The 19,510-nt window shown below is 65.8% G+C and overlaps 2 protein-coding genes across 6 annotated transcripts in view; both read right to left on the bottom strand.

The window, feature by feature from the left end:
• Positions 1–2,823: 2,823 nt before the first annotated feature.
• SCARF2 (scavenger receptor class F member 2) lies at positions 2,824–14,607 on the bottom strand. 2 transcript variants are annotated; one of them, XM_051841037.3, is made up of 11 exons: positions 14,320–14,607; positions 9,059–9,117; positions 8,862–8,963; positions 8,133–8,652; positions 7,824–8,042; positions 7,613–7,741; positions 6,966–7,069; positions 6,760–6,877; positions 6,421–6,536; positions 5,493–5,645; positions 2,824–4,565 (listed from the first exon to the last, which is right to left on the bottom strand). In XM_051841037.3, exons 1-11 carry the CDS (start codon positions 14,469–14,471, stop codon positions 3,658–3,660), a joined length of 2,580 nt encoding a protein of 859 aa, XP_051696997.1. In that variant the 5' UTR covers positions 14,472–14,607; the 3' UTR covers positions 2,824–3,657. The 2 variants fall into 2 exon arrangements, with proteins under 2 accessions (XP_051696997.1, XP_051696996.1); XM_051841036.3 differs by having other exon boundaries at positions 6,421–6,551.
• A 2,199-nt stretch (positions 14,608–16,806) lies between these two features.
• KLHL22 (kelch like family member 22) overlaps positions 16,807–19,510 on the bottom strand; it is a 37,706-nt gene continuing 35,002 nt past the window's right edge. For all 4 annotated transcript variants that reach the window (XM_051841038.3, XM_051841039.3, XM_070065923.2 and 1 more), the window contains exon 7: positions 16,807–17,678. In XM_051841038.3, the coding sequence (XP_051696998.3) occupies positions 17,313–17,678 (366 nt within the window). In that variant the 3' untranslated portion in view covers positions 16,807–17,312. The remainder of the gene's footprint in view (positions 17,679–19,510) is intronic.

A 19,510-nucleotide genomic window follows, 5' to 3' on the forward strand; every position in this document is an offset into this window, starting at 1 on the left:
GTCTGTGTGTGTGTGTGTGCTCCTGTGAGTGTGTCAGAGTGCAAGGTGCACGTCTGTCCCTGTCCATGTCAGGTGGCATGTGAGCTGCCACGTGTGTCCGTCCCTGGCAGAGGGTGTGTGTCTGTAGAATGAGTGTTTATCTCTGTGTCGGTGTGTGTCTGTGTGCGTGTGTGCTGTTGGGAATGTGTCCACCTTGGAGTTTCACTGTGTGGGGTGGGGCGGGTATGTGCTTTCTAAGATAGGAGGCACTTCAGAAAGTTCGTGGAAGGGCCAGATTTGTGGCACAGCAGGTTAAGCCTCTGCCTGCAGCACCAGCATCCCGTGTGGGCGACCGTCAGATCCAGCTCCCTGCTAATGCACCTGGGAAAGCAGTGGAAGATGGTTCAGTCCTTGGGCCCCTGCACCCACGTGGGAGACCCGGAAGAAGCCCCTGGCTCCTGGCTTCAGCCTGGCACAGCCCCAGCCATTGTGGCCATCTGAGGAGTGAACCAGTGAATGGAAGACCTTTCTCTCTGTCTCTCCTTCTCTGTAGCTCGGCCTCTCAAATAAATAAATTATTTTTTAAAAAATCTTTAAAAAGAAGAGAAAGTTTGTAGGAAGTGGAATTAAGAGAAGTTTGTTTGGTGCCGAGAGACTTGAAAATGGGGCATCGTTGTTACGTTTTACCGTGAGGTTTTGAAGACTGCTGTACCTTTGCGGGGCTTTGTGTGCCGCAGGGCTGCGGCTGCCATGGTTCTTCTGGCCCCTGGAGTGTGTGTGTGTGTGTCTGTGTGTGTGTGGCACCACAGTGTGAGTCCTTCTGTGGCTGTGCGTGTCTCCCAGGGAGCCTGTCCCCCGTGCGTGTGGGCTGCTCAGCCTGTGTCTCCCAGTGCGGGCACTGGGCACTGCAGGGTCTCTGTGACTGTCGCCGACGGGGCACTGCAGTGTGTGTGGTGTGTGTGCACATGTGAGTAGCAGCCTGTGTGTGAGAACAGGCACATGTGTGTGTGCATGTGTGTAGTGTGTGTGGTATGTGTGCACTTGTGAGTGGTATGCCTGTGTGTGAGAACAGGCACATGTGTGTGTGCGTGTGTGTAGTGTGTGTGTTCACGTGTGTGTGCATGGGAGCAGGCAGCCTGGCCTCTCGGAGCCTTGTCCCTGCTGCAGACCAGGCACTTCTCCCAGTCCCCACATTCCTTTGTGCTCTGTGCTACAAAAAATATTTGCGTTTTCCACCACTCCTAATGTTTCCCCCTCAATCGCTACCAGATGTGGGTCCTGCGGTCCCCGTCCCCATGGCAACGGAGGCTCCAGCAGCTGCAGTTCCCTTTTGTGGCGCCTGCCCTGGGACTTGGCATTGCTGCAAGCCCCGAGGGGGTGGGGAGGAGCTGGTGGCGGCCAGGGCAGGAGGCTGTGGAGGGGACCCTCCTGGAGGGCTGGTGGCAGGAAAAGGGGGGTCCTGCTCTGTGAGGCACCGGTAGAGGGGCTCCTGCGAGTCAGGCCTCAGATGCCTGAGGGCTCAGAGCAGGGGGAGAGGCCCTAGAAAAGGCTGGTCACTGAGACAGCCCCGTCTCCCCACCCTGCACTGGTTCAGGCTGGGGCAGGAGAGCCTGAGCTTTGAGTAAGGGGTCAGGGAGCAACAATGCGGCACCGTCCCCCTGCCCCGGTCACCGCTGCCTCGCTCTCTCCAAGCCCAACTGGCTGACTTTGGGCCTTCACCCAGCCGCCAGCACAGCGAGGTGTCCGAATGGGTCAGTGGTTGGCCAGCCGCAGGGCCATGGCTGGGAGGGTGCCCAGCTGGCCTGAGGGGATGGAGCATGGCCCAGAGACAGGGAGCCCGCATTCCGCGTGCTGCTGGCCCGACCCTCGCTGCAGAAGTGTCTGCCACTGGGGGAAGGGAGCCCATCTCTGCTCAGGTGTCTGAGTGATGGATGGGTCGCCAAAATGGACGGGGCAGTGGACGCGCTGGAAAGTTGCCAGGGAGAGGACCCCTGAGCTGCCGGCAGTAGTCACGAGGGTGCTACAGGGCAGGGCTGGGGAGATTTGGAGGATCCTGGGAGAATCCAGCAGCTCTGGACATCTGAAGACAGCAGAGCAGGACAACGGGGAGCCAGCTGGTAGGCGGAGCCCAGGCAGGCCTGGCTGATGGCACTCGGCCCAGAGGACAGCAGGAAACCACGGACACGTGGACAGGCAAGGGTGTGTGGCTTGGGCTGCCCGGTGGAACGGCTGGATCAAAGCTGGGAGGGGGAGCGGGGAGCAGTGAGGAACTGTCCCAGGGGAAGGCGTGTGGCAGGGGCTGGCTTAGGCGCGAGGGCTCTGGGCCAGGCAGGTTCCCCTCCTGCTCCCCTCAGCCTCCCACCCGGGGCCAGGCGGGCGGGTGAGCAGCTTCCGGCTGAGGACAAGGAGCCCATTGATGCGGACAGCGGGGCTCTGTGCAGCGCCAGACCGTCCTGTGTGTGCCGAGGAGGCCCGGCTGCAGGCAGCACTCTTGGCCCCCTGGCCCACCCCCAAAACAATCCTGACCCCAAGTGTTAACAGCAGCGGCCCCAGAGGCAAGTGCCCACCCGTGGCCCCTCCCAGTTACTGGACTCCGCCCATCTGTACTGGCCCATCCTTCCTCCCAAACACCCAAGTGACCAGGCCAGGATGGGACAGGTCAAGGCAGAAGTCCCATAAACCTGACAGCCTGCTCACTGCCAAGGTGGTCCCTGGACACCCACACCTGGGATCCCAGGGGCTGCTTTGGGGGAGGGGTCTTACGAGGGGACCGGAAGTGCGTGCAGGTTCCCTGGGGGGCACCTCAGCTTGGAGCCCACAGACAGGAAGTAATAAGAGCACAAAGCGGGAGGGGAAGAAGGCACTTTATTAAGCTTTGGCCAAACCCCTGCCGGGAGGCGCCCATCCTGGGGCACCCAGGTGGGGTGAGAGCAGCCCTGCCGGGGGCCTATAAATACATCTCCTCAGGCCACTGGAGTCGCCCCTGGGGTTCCCATGGCGCATGGGGTTGGGAGGCCATCAAAACCTGCTTGACAGCTGAGGGCCCAGGGCAGGGGGCAAGGAGGGACCGCAGGGTGGGGCAGAGGTGGGATGGGCTAAGCCCAGGGGCGCTGAGCCCCCTGAGGAGCGGAGACCAGCCCTCCTCCCCAGGCTCTGGTCAACCAGATGCCCTGGAGCCTGGCCAGTGGATGTAGCCTCGGGCTACTGCCAAGGAAGGGAGCCTCCAGGCACAGGCGCCAGGCCCCTAGCCGATGAGAGGCAGCCAGGCTAGAAGTGCTTCTGGCCTGAGCCAACGAGAAAGTAACTCCAGTCAAGCCGCACTCTCGGCCAGTTAAGATGCTGGTGTCTCGGCAGAACCCTGGTGGACTTAGCCAGTGAGACGCGGGGGCTGGTGGGAGCGCTCCCTACCTAAACCAATGAGGTGGGCGTCTCCAGCCAAGCGCCACGTAGGCCTCGACCCACGGGATGGGGCCTTCCCGCCAGAGAGCGCTGGTCCAACCAGTGAGCGGCTGCTGGAGCCTGAGCCATTGAGACACAGGCTTCGGCCAGGTCTTTTGGGGCCTTGGCCAAATGGGAGGTGGCCCGCGCCCAGGCCACGCGGGAGCCGCTGGGCGCGCAGGAGGGGTGGCAAGCATCGCTAAGCCGGGGAAGCTGCGGGCGCGGCCGGGCCCAAGCCGGCTACAGGGTGGGAGCGCCCACCCTGCCCAGCTCGCCCGTAGCTTCCCGGCTCTTTTTGCGCGGCGGCTTCTGGATGGGGGTCTTCTTCCGGGGTGTCTCGGATGCCGGTGAGCCAGCCGCTGCTTTCTCGGGCGCTGGCGCCTCGGGCGCGGGGGACGCGCGGGCCGGCGAGGCGGGCGGCACGGAGCGCTTGGCCTTCTGCGGCGGCGCCGGCTTCTCCCGGGAACTCTGGGCACCCGGGAGTCCCTCGGCGCGGCCCAGGCTGCGAGTCTTGCCGCGCAGCTCGGCGGCCAGCATGGAGGCGGCCTCGGGCGCGCTGCGCGGGGGGCCGGCGGCGTCCGTGGGCTCCAAGAGGCCGGGACCACGGCCCCGCGCACGGGCCCGGGGTGGCGAGGGCGCAGCTAGGGCCGGCGCCTCCTCGGCCAGCCCTGGCGGCCGCGGCGTCAGGTCGCGGACCCGGGGGCTGCCGGGCTCCTCCGGCCGCGCCGACGTGTCGCTGGGCGTCCGTTTCCTCTTGCTGGGGCTGGGAGCAGCCTCGGGGCCCGGGGGTGGCGGCGAGGGCGCTCGGGCAGCGGCGGCCGTGCCGTGTTTGCCGTGAATCCAGGACACTTTGGGCTTGGTGGCGGGGTCGGGTGGCGGCGGCTTCCTGCGCTCGGGTGATGGCGACAGCGACAGCCCCCCAGCCTCACCCAGGGCCCGGGCCGGCCGGGCCTCGCGCCGGGCCACGCGCGCATACAACGCCCCGCCGGGCCCCTCCACACTCGACGCCGACCGCTCGCTGTCGGAGGACGCGGGCAGGGGCGCTGCCTCCTCCGCAGAGGCCGGAGAGGTCAAGGGCGCGGGGGACGGTGCCGGCGCCTCCGCAGGAGCAGCGAGGGCCTCTGGGTCCAGGCTCTCGGCCGCCGCCTCTGTCAAAGTGGAGAGGGAGGCAGTCACTGCCTTTAGGAATAGCTGCAGCCGCCAGGCACAAACCCCCACCCGTTCCTCTACCCTGGACGCCTCTGGAGCAGCCGGGACATCCAAGCGCGCGCCTGGCGCAGTCATGGCTCCACCCACAAACCATCAAATCTGACCCCTGCCCACCCCCGGGGTAGGGGAGGGCTGGCGGCTGTGAGAGTGAAGCTGCCGCTTGCAACGCCGGCATCAAATATGAGCACCGGTTCGAGTCCCAGCTGCTCCACTTCCTATCCAGCGCTCAGCTGTGGCCTGGGAAAGCAGCAGAAGATGGCCCAAGTCTTTGGGCCCCTGCACCTGCATGGGAGACCCAGAGGAAGCTCCTGGCTTCCCATGGGCACAGCTCCGGCCGTTGCAGCCAATTGGGGAGTGAACCAGCAGATGGAAGACACATTCTCTCTCTCTCTCTCCCTCCCTCCCTCTCCTTCTCTCTGTGTGTAACTCTTTCAAATAAATAAATCTTTTTTTTTTAATCCGACCCCCTTCTTTAAGGCCTCTGAGGTTCTGAGTTTAGTCATCTGGCCACCGCCACCCCGGAAGATGGTCAAGGAAGAAGGGAGGCCAGAAGTCCAGCCTCCCAAGCTCCATCCTGCTGACCACAAGTCCACCCCCTGAAGATACCCCCTCACGCAGCCCAGACATTTTTCTCTGCCTCGTTCCTCCCAGAGGGGAAGCTGGGCTGTACCTAGTGACGGGGTGGGTCACCTATCTCCCCACACCCCACCCCAGCTCGGAGCTGGACAGCACCTAGCTCTGCACCTGCCGCTGTGACCAACCCCACTGACCACACCCCTCCTTCCTAGGCTGCCTGTCCCCCTCTCCCGGCGCTGGAACATTCCACCGGCTGGAGCAACGCCCACCAGAGGCAGGGCCAGACTCACCCTCGTGGGGGACGCAATACACGGGGCCCTCGTCGGTGGTGTCGAAGGAAGAGAAGGAGGCTCGGGAGGACCAGGATGGGGACGGCTGCTCTAGCCCCGAGGGCGGCTCCAGGAAGCTGCAGTTGAGCGTGTTATCCAGGTCGTGGTGGGCCACTGGGGAGGGAGACAGGCCGAGCTGCCAGGGGCCCTGCCTCGCCCCAGCCTCAGCCCTCCTGCTAAGCCATCCCCTGAGGCTGCTGGTGGGACAGGCAATTCAACAGGTAAGAGTGACACCTAAGGCCAGGAATGGAGACCAGCAGGGCTGTGTATGAACGATGCAAGCCCGCGGAACCAGAGCAGGGTGGGCTGAAGTGTCGGGGAAAGAGTAAGAAGGCGGGAGACACCCGAATCCACGACTCAGACCCTGCCTGGTGGGCATCTCGGAGCCCATTGGGCATGCGATGTCGAGACCACCCGGCGGCTCAGTCTGAGAGAAGAAGGGACACCCGGAGGGTCCATCCCAGGTGTGGGCCGGAGCAGGCGGGGGGGGGGGTGTGGCACAGCGCCAGGGGGGCCCTGCCAGGGTGGGGTGGCTATGGGAGCAGCCCACTCCTTTCCAGGAAGGGGGTCCAGGGAGGAGGGGATGCTCGTGCCTGCTAGCACACCAGACCCCAGCAGCTGCACACTCCTGCAAAAGCGGGGTGGGGGTCTCCTGGCCCAGATGTCCCCCATGCATCCCCAAGGCACTCCCGCACGGCGTCCCGCGGGCCTGATTCCCGTCGCCCCGCAGCTCCGCTGCAGCAGCAGCCGCCCCCTCCCTCCTCCTGGTCCCGCCTCCCCACTCCCACTGAGAGCAACACTCAAGACCCGAACCAGCAGCCTCCTCGGCCGGCAGGTGTCTCCCTCTTCCCCCAGCCCCCGCCCAGAGACCCTGAGTCCACCTCCTTACCCACGACTTTGGGCAGCTTCTGCCTGCGGAGCGGGATCCGGGGCAGCTTCATCCCGATGCGGCTGAAGCGCCCGCAAAATCTCTGCGGCGTCTTCTTCCTTCCCAGCGAGAGCTCCCTGCGGGGGCGGAGCCTGAGCGAAGGGGGCGGGGCCAGGAAGGAGGAGGGGTCCATCTAGGCGGGAGCCGAGACTTTGATGGGACGGGGCGGGGCCTAATCGGGGGCGGGGCCAGGAAGGGGCGGGGCCGAAGGCGGCCGGGCCGCGGAAGCGAGTCCGGCGGCGCCCCACGGCGCTTGCGGTCGGAGCCGCCCGGGGGAGCCGGGGCGACGTCGGGCCTCACCGGCGCGCGGAGTCTTTGCCGCGGCAGGCGCAGCAGCACCCGAGCAGCGACAGCAGCAGGCCGAGGAGCAGGGCGAGCAGCGCGCCCGCGCCCATCACGCCCTTGCGCTGATTGGTCTCTGTTTGGGGAGGGAGGAGGCGGTCAGCGTAGGGGCCGACGCCCCCCAACCCTGCCTGCCCCACCTGGACGTCCCTGCCCCCACTCACCCAGACGGCAGGCACCGGTGACCGGGTCGCACGAGTCCTCGCGGCAGCTGCAGGCCTGGGCGCAGTCCACTCCGTGGAGCCCCGGCGGGCACGTCACGTTACAGCTGCGGGGGCGCGGGGTCAGGGCGGGCCGCCGTGGCCCCCGGGGTGCCTCCGCCCTCTCCCAGCCCGCCGCAGGTCCCAGAGCCGGCTTCCCTAGCTCCATTGTCTGGGGATAGAAGCCTACTCTCACCTGCGCGGGCGCACACCGGGCGACCCCCTTAGATTTTTGGAAATCAGTGCTGGCAACGTTGCAGAGCCAGCCAGGGCGCTGAGGCCACGGAGGCCCAGCCGCACGCCCGTTTCGGGGGGCTGCCTCTTGCGAGCAGGAGAACAGGAGCTTGCCGACCACACCCCCAGCTCGGGTCACGTCGGGAGCACACTGACACAGGCTGATCGCTGGATCCCGGCTCTGAGCGCCAGGTCCACTTCAGGATTAGGAACCTAAGAGCCTGCTGTTGGCACTCCCTAACTGGGGAAGAGGGCCCAGGGCGCGGAGAATGCAGCCTGGTCCCACCTGCCGCCCCCCTCCCCGGGGGGGTCTGGCTGAAGTCCCCTAGCCAGGTGCCGATCCCCCACCCCGCTCTGGGCCCCCCGCTGCCGCTCACTGTGGCCCGTGGACGCCAGGGCTGCACAGGCAGCGTCCAGACTGGAAGTCACAGTGGCCGCTGCCGCAGTCGGCGCACACAAAGGCGCAGTCCTCTCCGTAGGTGCCATTGCTGCACTTGGTCTCGCACCTGGGACCGAGGAAAGGGGGCCTCAGCAGAGCCCACAGCCGCGCGCGCAGGGGCTGGGCGGGCGCTGGCTCGGGGTGCTCACCGGTCGCCGATCCAGCCGGCGTTGCAGCGCGTGCACTTGCCGGTGACGTGGTTGCAGGCGTGCCCGTCGCGGCACGGCGGGCAGCGGTGGCCGCAGCCCTCGCCGTAGAAGCCGGTGGCGCACGGCTGGTCGCACTTGGTTCCGTTCCAGCCGGGCTCACACGTCAGGCAGCGCCCCTCTGCCACTGTACACGGCTGCTGGCCCTTGCACTGCCCACACCTGGGGGAAGGGCAGGCGACTAGGTGATGCCGCACCCCCCCCCCCGCCGTCGGCGGCCCACCCGCCCCTGGCCGGGACCCCTGCGCTTACCGGCGGCGACAGCCCAGGCCGTAGAAACCGGCGGGGCACGGCTCCCGGCAGTATTTGCCGCGGTAGCCGGGCTCGCAGGCGCACGTGCCGTCCACGGGGTGGCAGCGGCCGCGGAAGCACTGGCAGTAGCGGTCGCAGCGCGCGCCGAACGTCCGCTCGCGGCACTGGCAGCGGCCGCTCTGTTGCTCGCAGGGCGACGAGTTGCAGGCGCACTGGTTGTTGCAGCTGCGGCCCCACCAGCCAGCGTGGCACAGGCAGGCCCCCGTCTGCGGGTCGCAGCGCGAGGTGGCGCTGCAGTAGCACGCGCTGGCGCACTGCGCGCCCCACCACCCCGGCTCGCAGCGGCACGCGCCGCTCCGCGGGTGGCACGTGCCGTGCTGGCACTGGCAGGCGTGCTCGCAGCGCGCGCCCCAGCGCCGCGCGTGGCACGTGCACTGGCCCGTCACGTCCTCGCACTGCCCGTGCGGGTGGCAGCTACACCGCTCCTTGCAGTCGGGACCCCAGAACTGGCGCGGGCACTCTGTGGGGACGAGCAGGGTCGGGGCGGGTGGCGTGGGCGCCAGGCCCAGCCCGAACCTGCTTGGCGTCGTTGGGGCACCCCCCGCCCCCACCCACAGCTGGCTACAGTCCCCTACCCAAGGCCCCGCCCCACCCCGGGACTCCACCTCCTGGCTCAGGCCACGCCTCATCTCCCCAGGACCCCGGCCCCATCCCCGCGGCCGCGCTCACTAGTGTCGCAGTTGGCGCCGAAGTAGCCGTGGCGACAGCGGCACTCGCCTGGCCGCACGCACACCTCGTTCTCTGAGCACGTAGAATTGCCTTCGCACACCGCTGCGGACAAGACGGGTAGGGGTGGGGGCCGAGCTGCCGCGCGTCAGCTCCCCACCTCCGCCCGGCGCCCAGGGCCCCGGGGGAGCCCCACTCACCGATCGCGCACTCGTCTCCCTGCTGCCTCCAGCCGGCGCAGCACACAGGCACCTGGGAGCTGCGGGCGAAGGGAGGACGCCTGAGCCTGACCCTCCTTCCCCACCCCCGTCCGTGGTGCTATGGGCTCCCACGCAGCCTCCACGCGGCCTCCCTGCCCCCGCTGTAGCCGTGCGGCCCTCGGGAGCTGCTTACCGTGGCCCCTGCCGTGCGCGCGGCTGTACGTGCGCAAGAGACGGACGGTAAACAAAACGAATCGGAGGGAGCGCCGCCAGGGAGCAGATAAGAGCTAGCCCTTCCCGCCCTCCCACTGTAAGCCTCAGAGGTCTGGTGGGTACTTGGTGGGAGCTTGGAAGAGGACCCTGAGCCTCTAAACCTGCTGTAGAGTTGGGGTTCTGGGGTGTCCCTCGGGGTGAAGGGCCTGCCGGTCTTGGGAGATGACATGACTGGGACAGCAGAAGGGGCTTGGGTTGGGGGCGGCGCGGTTGGGCAGTGAGGCGCACCCCCCTCCCCCAGGAGCTAAAAGAAGGCAGGGTACAGGGAGAATCTTGCAAGTGCATAAAGTGAGTGAAACCAGGAAGACTAGCACCCCAGGCGAGACTTGGGGTGCAGGGAGAGGGGTGAGAGCCCCCGTTTCAGCCCTAGCCTTTTGATTTCATTTAGCCTCACAATATACATGACCAGGAGGTCCTGGCGCGCGCGCGGGGGGGGGGGTGCAGCCCCTGAAAGCCTGGAATCGGAGGTGGGGAGGCCCCGGCAGAGAGGATGGTGGAGGGGCTGAGCTGAGTGTGGCCACGCTAGGGTGGGGGGAGGGCAGAGAAGGCTGACTGTGCAGGTGCCCTGGGGTCCCCTCTGGTCCAGACGTTTTGCCTCACTGCAGCCATTAGGGGAGTGAACCAATGAATGGAAGACCTGCCTGTCTCTCCCTCTCTCTGTAAACTCTTTCAAGTAAATAATTAAATCTCTAAAAATAAAAACTATCGATAGATTTCAATTTGTTTTTTTTTTTTTGGCAACAAAAGTAATTTATCTTTTTAATAGAATTTTTGACGATTGGATGTTTTAAATGTAATTATTTATTTATTTACTTCTTGGTTCGAAAAGCAAAAGCAAAAGGAAAGAGAGCTCCAATCCACTGTTTTACTCCCTGAAAAAGCCAGGGCTGGGCCAGACCTAGACAGGAGCCCAGAGCTCCATCCGGGTCTCCTACTTGGGTGGCAGGGACCCAAGGACTTGAGCCACCACCTGTGCCTCCCAGGGTGTGCGTCTGCAGGAAGCTGGACCCAGCAGCAGAGCGGGGACTCAGGCACTCTGACAATTCCATTTTACCAGTTTTTTTAGGTGCCCTCCATGGCCACGATGGAAGTCACCATCTTTCCTCCAGCCCATGCTGAACCTGAGAATTCTGGGAGTAGGCTCCAGGAAGCCGCTGAGTCTGCGTGATCACTCCCCACAGGGTGGGCACCCGGGCCCCAGCCCAGCAGAGCTTACATCCACCGGCAGCCAGGACAGAAGGACCCAAGAACCTTCCGGAAGCACTGGCGGGCACTGCAGGCTGGGGTAGCAAGCCCACCCACTCCTGACCTTGTGATGCTGGGGTGGTTCCATGAGTTAGTAAGACCCTTGGGGTGCCCCAGCAGGGCAGTCCCTCTCAGTGCCAGACTTGCAAATCCAACTGCCCACTGGCTACCTGATGACCTCACTACAGGGAGAAACCGTGGGCGTCTCATACTCAACCAATCGAAAACGGAACTCCTGGGGTGGGGTTTGGTGCACAGCTTAAACCCTGCTTTGCATGCTCACACACCATAGCCAGTGCCTAGGATCCAGTCCCCACTCTGCTACCCTTGCGCACCCTGGGAAGCGGCCAACGACGGGCTCAAGGACGTGGGTCACTGTCACCCACACAGGAGACCTGGGTGAGTTCTTGGCTTCAGCCCAGTCCAGCCCCAGACATGTGGTCATTTGGGGAGTGAACCCACGGATGCGGTGTGTGTGTGTGTGTGTCTCCCTTTCAAATAAATGAATATTAACAACAACAACCACCCAGGGGCTGGCATTGTGGCACAGTGGGTTAAGCCACCTCCTGCAATGCCAGCATCCCACATGGACTTCTTCGGTTTGAGTCCCGGCTGCTCCACTTCTGATCCAGCTCCCTGTTGTGTTTTGTTGTTTGTTTGTTTGTTTTTTGACAGGCAGAGTGGACAGGGAGAGAGAGAGACAGAGAGGAAGGTCTTCCTTTGCCGTTGGTTCACCCTCCAATGGCCGCCACGGCTGGCGCGCTGTGGCCGGCGCACCGCGCTGATCCGAAGGCAGGAGCCAGGTGCTTCTCCTGGTCTCCCATGGGGTGCAGGGCCCAAGCACTTGGGCCATCCTCCACTGCATTCCCTGGCCACAGCAGAGGGCTGGCCTGGAAGAGGGGCAACCGGGACAGAATCCAGTGCCCCGACCGGGACTAGAACCCGGTGTGCCGGCGCCGCAAGGAGGAGGATTAGCCTAGTGAGCTGCGGCGCCAGCTTGATCCAGCTCCCTGTTAACACGCCTGGGAAAGCAGCGGAAGATGGCCCAAGTGTTTTGGCTCCTGCACCCACATGGGAGACCCAGAAAAAGCTCCTGGCTCCTGGCTCCTGGCTTCGGTCTGGCCCAGCCCTGGCTGTTGCAGCTATTTGGGGAGTGAACCAGCAGGTGGAAGATCTATGTGTGTAACTTGCTGTAACTCTGCCTTTCAAATCAATCAATCAATCATTTTTAAAAAATGAAACTTAAACTCCCAGCCTCTGCACCCCAGGCCTTCCCCATCTCAGGCCACCCCTGTCCTTCCAAACTGGGGGGCTGAGACCCAGCAGGCATCCCTGACTCCATCCCATGGGTGCTCTGAGAAACAGACCACCTCCACCTTCCCAACAACACTGAGGGTGGGGCCGCTTCTCCCTGCCCTGCCCCACCCTTGAGAACACCCCCACCCCACCCTCCACCCCGCCCCAACTCCCACTCTCCCAACCCCAGTGCTTTTGCCACCTGGCTGCCAACCCTGGCCTCACCCCCCAGAGTTCCCTGGCCCTGGAGAAAAAGCCCAAGTCCTCTGAGCAGGGGGCAGACACTCCGGCCCTCGCGGGCTCTGCCCAGCCCCGTGGCTCCTCACCCTGCTTCCAACGGGCCGTGCCCCTGACACCCACCGGATCCTGCCTCCCCTCATGCAGGCCTGTGCCCACTGCCCACTCTCTCAGGCGGTCTCCCCGATCAGCCTGAGGGAGGCAGCAACCCCCAACTCAACACCAGCTCTGCATGTCCACTGCAGTTGCAAGAGTGCTTTAAAAAGTCGGTGGGAAAGTGGAACTAAGGCATCCGTTCAGGGGCGCGTGTTTGGTCCGGTAGCTTGGACACCAGCTGGGGATACCTGCATCCCACGCGGAAGTGCCAGAGTTCAATTCCCAGCAGGACTGAGTTTCTGGCTCCTACTTTCAGCCCTGGCCATCGTGGGCATTTGGGGGGTGAACCAACAGACAGGCTCCCGCTCTCGCTCTCACTCTCACTCTCTCCCTCTTTAAAAAGTTTATTTTGTGCCAACAAAAATAAGGGGTGGGGGTATCCATGAAGTTTTTCAGTAACGCACATTTTCCATTTTTGCACCAAAGACTTAGATTGCATTTCCCAGGAACTCCAAGATACCCTCCTCCGTCTCCTCCTACCTCCCGCACAGACCGTGCCTGGCACACCGTAGGGGCGTGTGCGTGATGCCCCGCCATGCACGCTCCTCTCCCCCGCCCCCCTCTTAAGAGGGTAACAAAGGCACGGCCGGCTCCCCAGCAGGCAGTGTCCTCCCCGGGAGCCCTGACCACACAGTAACCTCCCCCCCACCCCACCCCCGAGAACCCCGAGAGTTGGGCGCCGTCCGCAGCTGCATTTTCCAGGCTCAGAGAGGTCAAGCGCCTGGCCGAAGTCCGCACAGCTAGGGAGGAACCTGGAGCTTGGCTCAGGCCGCCGCCTGGGGAAGTCTGCAGGACAGGGGCCTCAGGACCCCATCCCCGGCCCTGGCCCCGCTGCGGGGCTGCGGGAGGAGGCGGCTGGCGCGGGCCGACGGGGCAGGCGGCGATCGCGCCCTCCCCCCGCGCCCTGCCCCGCGTCTCCAGGCCCAGCCCCGCCCGCCCGCCGCGGCTGCCGCGGCCGCTGCATTCCTGGGGCCGGGGAGGCCGGGGAGGAGGCGGCGGCGGCGGCGGCGTCGATGCGAAGCAGATGGCGGCCCAGGCCGGCCCCCGCCCCGGAGGCGGGGCTCGCGGCGGGGAGGGGTCTGCGCGCGTTCGGGAACCCCGCGCGGGCCCCCTTGTCTACGGCGACCTCCGAGCCCCTGGACTCGGCCTTGCTCCGACCCTGCGGGCCCGCGGCGCCCCGAGGGCACCCAGCCCGGAGCGTCCCGCGCCACCTCCTCAGCTGTCCTGCCCGCCCGGGTGCGGCGCCCCCTACACGAGCCCAGGCGCCCGCCGCGGCCCCCTCCCCGCCGCCTCGCCGAGATGCACACAGACGTTGTGGTGGCCGGGGCCCCCGAGCCCACCCCTGGCGTCGCGTCCTGGGCTCTGGGCCCTCCGCACGAGCTCCGGGCCCTGCCACCCTCCGGCCGGGCCTGTCCCCATGGCGCCCCCCTCTGCGCGCGGCGCCCCACGTACCCAGCATCCACACCTGGGAGTCGCCGGGGGTCCCCACGTCCTCCCATCCCCCACGCCCATCGTGGTCCTCTCGACCCCCGCTTCTCGGCTGCCCTGAGCGCCGCCTCCGTCTGGGTCACCACCCGCGCCTGCTCTTTCCAGGACACACATCTGTCCGTCCAAGCCTCGCCGGCCCCCAGACCTCGGCTGCCACCTCTGGGGAGCGTCGCTCCCTCTCCCTTCAACCCCCCCCCTCCCCATCGGCTCGAGCCACGCGCCTGTCTCGCGCCTCTGCATACGGGAGATGCTGTCCCTACCGCCCTCACGACCTGGCCCGACGGGAACCCCGGACACCGAGTGTCAGCTCCTCGGGTATCCCCACCCCGCCCCCACCCCTGGGACTTCCCGTCGGGGGTCTCCTCGGAGGCACCGAGGTGCCCGGGGGTTGGGGGGAGTTCCCAGGTTCTGCCTGCAATTGAGCTGGCGTCGGCGAGGGCCGCCGAGGGGCCCGCGCGCTTGGCGTGCGGAGGTCCCGACGCCCCCGCCCCACCGACGTCGGTGCCGCCTCCCCCGGCCCCGCGCGCCCCCTTCGGCCCGCTCCCGCAGGCAGGCCGGCCTCCTACCCGGGCGCGCGGCACACGTTGCGGCCGCGCGGGTTCAGCTCCTGGGGCGCAGCGGGGCCGGGCAGCAGCCAGAGCAGCAGCAGCAGCAGCAACCGGCCCCCGGCTCCCCGGCGCCGCGCCGGCCCAGCCCCCCGAGGCCCTGCGCCCTCCATGCGGCGCGGGGCAGGCGCGGGGCGGGCGCGGGCGCGGGTGCGGCCGCAGCGACAGCGGCCGGAAACGGAGTGCGAGGCCGGGCGGGGGGCGGCAGGAGGGGCGCCGGGCCGGGCAGGAAATTCCACATCGGCTCCCTGATCCCGGGCCAGCCGCGGCCGGCCAGGCGGCAGCGCCCGCCCCGCGCGCCAGACCCCACCCTCCGGCCGCGCCGCCGCCCCTCCGCGCGGCCCCCGCCCCCACGCGGCCACTCACGAACTTGGGGGGCCGACTCGGAGGAGACGGCGCGGGGCCCGCGCGGGGAGTCCCGCGCTCCTGCGCCTTCCCCTCCCCTCTCTAGACACCCGCGTTGAAGCCGCCCCAGGGCGCTCGCTGCGGGCCAGCCCCGCGCGGGGAGGGCGAGACGGACGCGGGCGCGACGTCCTCGGCCCCCGGCCCACACCCCGGCGCCGTGAAACCTGCCAGGGTAGGGTGACCCACAGACGGCCGCTCTGCTCTCGGGGAAGCCCTCGGTGTCTCCGCGCACCGCGCGGGATCCGACTGAGCGGGAGGATGCCTGAGGCCTGCCGGCAGACTCGGTCAGGACCAGGGACCAGGGACCAGGGACCAGGGACCAGGGGCCTGGGGCGGAGGGGCTTGGTGGGGACGGTGGGAGAGATGCAGCCGTGGAGGCGGAATGGCTCTGGCTCTGGACTCCGCCAGGTGGTGGAGGTGAAGTTAGAGACGGCGGCGTGGGCCCTTGGCCGGGGGTGCGTGGGGAGGGGCTGGGGAGCCTGGGAGCTGGATGCTGCTGGGGAGGGCTTCAGGACCTCCAGGGAGCAGAGGCCAGAGCTGGGCAGGGTGAGGTGACAGCTTGGAGCAGAGGGAGGTAGGGTCAGGGAGAGGGGATGGTTGGTGGTGCCTGGGAACCAGCAGGGGGTCGGAGGAGCCCCAGGTCCACAGGTTGGGGGGTGTGGGCAGGAAGCACAAGCATCCCCGTGGGCACTCAGGACCCAACGAGGAGGAACTGATCTTGAGGACTTGAGGCCGGAGGGCACTTGCCTGCCCCGGGGAGCAGGCACAGAAAGGGCCGAAGGCCATGGGCAACTTGGGACCGCTGGGGGCGGGGAGTGCCGGAAGCTGGGGACACCCACCCCACCCCCCACCCCCGGCCAGGCCCTCAGCTGGCTGCAGCGGGAGCAAGGCGGGGTGGCCTGGAAGTCGAGGGCAGTGCAGTGTGGTCACCAATGCAAACACTTCTCCCAGACAAGCAAACAGGCCGCTCAGCTCAGCCCCGGCACGCGCCCTGACCTCAGCTGTGCCCTCCCAAGTGTGGGGGGCCCTCCCCCAGAGGCTGCCCTGGGCTACCAGCAGAGGTCCCTGGGGTCGCAGTCTGTCCCAGCCCCGCCCCCAGGACTAGACCCGGGCACTCACCTGGCCGGGACAGAAGCCCCCAACAGGCACATGGGCCTCCATCTCCTCCTTTCTGCTTCCCCCAGACTTGTTTCCCGTTGGCCACTCCCCAAGCAGTGCCCACAAGCAGGAGGTCCCAGGTGGACGCTAGCATGGATCAGGTGTGAGCCCAGGGGCACCCAGAGATGAGTGACCACTGGCCAGGATGGCTTCCTGGAGGAGGTGATGTGGACCTTGAAGGGTGAGCAGGCCTCCGCAGGAGCAGGGCCTGAGGGAGCCTGGGTATTATGCTGGAGCCCTGGGCCTCCACTCAGGCAGGCGGGGCTGTGGCTGCGCGGTGCCACGCCAGCCACGAGCGGGTCGAGGGGCCTCGCCCCCTCCCCATGCCCCCACAGGGCCTCAGCAGAACAGCCGGGCACGGCGTGTGTTCAGGTGAAAGCCTGGCCTTGGCCGGGGCCGGTGCCCATCCGCAGTGCTCCCGAGGGCGGACAAAGCCCCAGGAGCATTGGTCAGGGGAGGGTCCCGCCTTCGGTGCTGGCATGAGGTGGCCCAGGCACCACCTGGTGCACCTGTGGGACTGTGGGACGGGTCCCTCCCCACCGCACACTTGGGAGGAGCAGGGCCCAGGCCAGTGGGGCACCCTCACCAGGACTGTGTCCCCTTGTTGTACCCTCCTGTGCCCCTGCCTGCCTGCCATTTCTGGGCCCCCAGGAAGGGGCTTCGCTTGAAGCCGAGAGATTTCGCACAGGAACCGCTAGAAGTTCTGGGGGAGCTGGGCTGTGGGTCCTCCCCAGGAACCACGGGAGCTCGCTGTGCTTGTCTCTCCCACAGCGCTGCGCCCTGGCCCTGGGGGCGTCCCAGGGTTTCTGACCTCAGAAGCCTGCAAGCTTCAGAAGCAGAGAAACGGGGGGGCGTGGCCACCAGAAAGCAGTTGATGCCGCTGGCTCTGGCTCATTAGGATGCTTTTATTTCATTTATCAACAACACAGGGTCAGAAAAACCCAGGGGGAGTCGGGGCTGGGGGGGGCTTTGAATCACCAGAGCCAGGCCCAGGCACCTAGGGCGGCTCTGCCCGCTCTGCAATGGCTCAAGCTGCCGGGCAGGCTGCGGGCCCGGGCTGTGCACCCAGCCCATCCGCCTCGATGGTTCCCTTGGAGAAGGGACCTTCTGTGGCCGGCAGGGACCGTACAGGCGAGGGTGGGGGTGGGAGAAAGGCCGAGCAGGTGGCACTGAGTCTCCCCTCACCCAGTCCCAGGACTCACCGACGAGGTCCAGGAACACGTCCCACTGGGCGGTCAACCAGGCTGGCCCAGGGGTTGGCATAAAGCAAGGGTGCAGCAGCCGGGGAACCCTGGGCGCCATGGGCAGGCCCCCCAACCCTGGAGTCAGCTGCCCTGACCTAGGCCCTGGCGGCTGCTGCCACCCTGACCTCCGACCCCAGGCCTGGAGCCCTAGTCCTCGCTGGAGTTGTCAAACTCCTCCCAGTCCGACACACTCATCACCTCGGAGGCAAAATCTGGGTCAGCCTGGCTGCGGTCGGGGGTCCCGCGGGGCGGCTCGAGGAGCAGGGAGCGGGGCAGAGTGAGCACGCAGGCCGCCAGGCCCGAGATGGAGTTGTCCAGCTGGGGCCCCTCCTCCCAGCAGTCCTTCTCCACGTCGTAGATGTGCACGTAGCCCGTGCGGCTGCCGCGGTTGTGCGAGCGGCCGCCCAGCACGTAGATCCTGTTCTCCAGCACGGCAATGCCGGGCTCGCCGTGGCCAGCTGGGAGCGGGCAGACGGACGACCACTGTCCCGATGTGCAGCTGTAGCAGGCCACCTGCAAAGCCAAGGGCAGAGTCGAGCCCAGAGCTGTGGCGGGGCTGTAGCCCATCTGACAGGCCCCGGGTATACCTGGCACCAGCCCCCTCCCTACCTGGCCTGGGGCCAGGGTGACCTTCTGTCCTGCCAGACGGCCAGGGGCCAGGTCCGCAGGTCCCTCGCCTTCCTGCAGGCAGCCCCCCCGCCCCGGCTGGCCTCTGGTCCCCGTGCACACAGGGGTTGTCCCCTCAGGACGCTGTCATCTGTGGTTCCTGAGGACATGGTTTCTCCCCCCCACCAACACGGGGGCGGGGGTGGGGTGCAGACGAAATGCGGAAGTGGTCACCACCGTCTTTGCCTTCTGTCTTTGAAATGATCCCCAACAGTAAACCATGGAAAACGTTCAGCCTACCAGTAAGCCAAGAAACCAAAATGCCGGGGACAGATTTCCAACTGTTTCCCAGCAACCACTGGGGGAAGGAAAAAACCGCCCACGGCACCCACTGCTGGCGACGGTGGGGTGGAGTCACAGTACCGGGCATGGGTCTGCCACGCAGGGTGAGGGATCAGGCAGTAAGCCCCGAGAGCTATTAAAATCTTACCTTCTGGGGCTGGCATTGTTAACAACAGGTTAAGCCACCACTTGTGATGCTGACATCCCATAATGGAACACCGGTTCGAGTCCCGGCTCTTCCGCTCCTGACCCAGCTCCCAGCGCATACGCCTGGGAAGCAGCAGAGGATGGCCCAAGGACTTGGGCCTCTCCCTGCCACCTGTCTGGGAGACCTGGATGGGGTCCTGGTTCCTGGCTTGGCCTGGGCTCAAGGCCTGGCCATTGCAGGAGTGAACCAGCTGATGGAAGATCTCTTTCCCTTTCTCTCTCTCTCTCTCTTCCCTGCCTTACCTCTTACTCCGCTTTTCAAGTAAAAAAATAAATAAGTCTTATTTTAAAACAACAACTTACCTTCGTGACTGCTTAGCCATTTCTGGCTTTTCTAGCTAGATGGAGCTCCAGGGCTGGTTTTCCTGGATTTTTTAGGGGACCCACCTAAGTGCACAGCCCTTGAGAACTTGAAGGGGCGGGCACTTGGCGCACTTGGGAAGCCGGCATTCCACGGCACAGCGCCTGACTGACTCCGCACATGCTGAGTGGCAGCCAGTACCGGCTCAGGTCCTTGGGCCCCTGCCACCCATGTAGGAGACCTCGATGGAGTCCTTGGATCCTCCTAGCTTCAGCCCGGCCCAGCCCCTGGCTGTTGTGGGCATTTGGGCAGTGAGCCAGCATATGGAAAATCCTTGTCACTCAAAAAAAAAAAAAAAAAAAAAAAAAGAGGGGGGAAGGGAAACCAGACAGGAGAGGTGAGAAGTGAGGACTGACCCTACTGTTGCTAGCTTTGAAGATGCAGCAGCCCAGGCTAGGGGCAACCCACAGAGCTGTGAGTAAACACGCTTCCTGGTTTAACTCACTAAGGTTGGGGCCAGTAGTTACAGCAGCCGGCAGCCCAGCAGAAGGGAACCGCCTCCACGATCCTTCCGGCCACGCCCACCCCCTGCAGCGCTCCCGGGTCAGCAGGTGTAGGGTGAGGCTGGAGAATCTGCATTCTTCCGGGAGGCAGCCCGACTTGTGATGTTAACCTGGGACCAACCAAGCTTAGACAGGATATAAGAGGGCTGGGGACTGCGCCTCTCAAACCCACAGAAGCTGCAACACCAAGAGTGAGCCCTAATGTCAAAAAATGAAAAAGAGGCCAGCACCGCAGCTCACTAGGCTAATCCTCCGCCTTGCGGCACCGGCACACCGGGTTCTAGTGCCCGTCGGGGCGCCGGATTCTGTCCCGGTTGCCCCTCTTC

Source organism: Oryctolagus cuniculus, chromosome 21 (genome assembly GCF_051225735.1).
Source record: "Oryctolagus cuniculus isolate XC-2025 breed Fujian yellow rabbit chromosome 21, ASM5122573v1, whole genome shotgun sequence".
NCBI lineage: Eukaryota > Metazoa > Chordata > Mammalia > Lagomorpha > Leporidae > Oryctolagus > Oryctolagus cuniculus.

Bases quoted from the DNA above. Each gene is read 5' to 3' on its own strand.
- SCARF2 (XM_051841036.3), bottom strand. From the start codon at position 14,471: ATGGAGGGCGCAGGGCCTCGGGGGGCTGGGCCGGCGCGGCGCCGGGGA. The intron at 9,118-14,319 runs GTAGGAGGCCGG...CTTCGCCCGCAG, and splicing joins AACGTGTGCCGCGCGCCCGG to CTCCCAGGTGCCTGTGTGCT. The intron at 5,646-6,420 runs GTAAGGAGGTGG...CTCCCTCCCCAG, and splicing joins GAAGCTGCCCAAAGTCGTGG to TGGCCCACCACGACCTGGAT.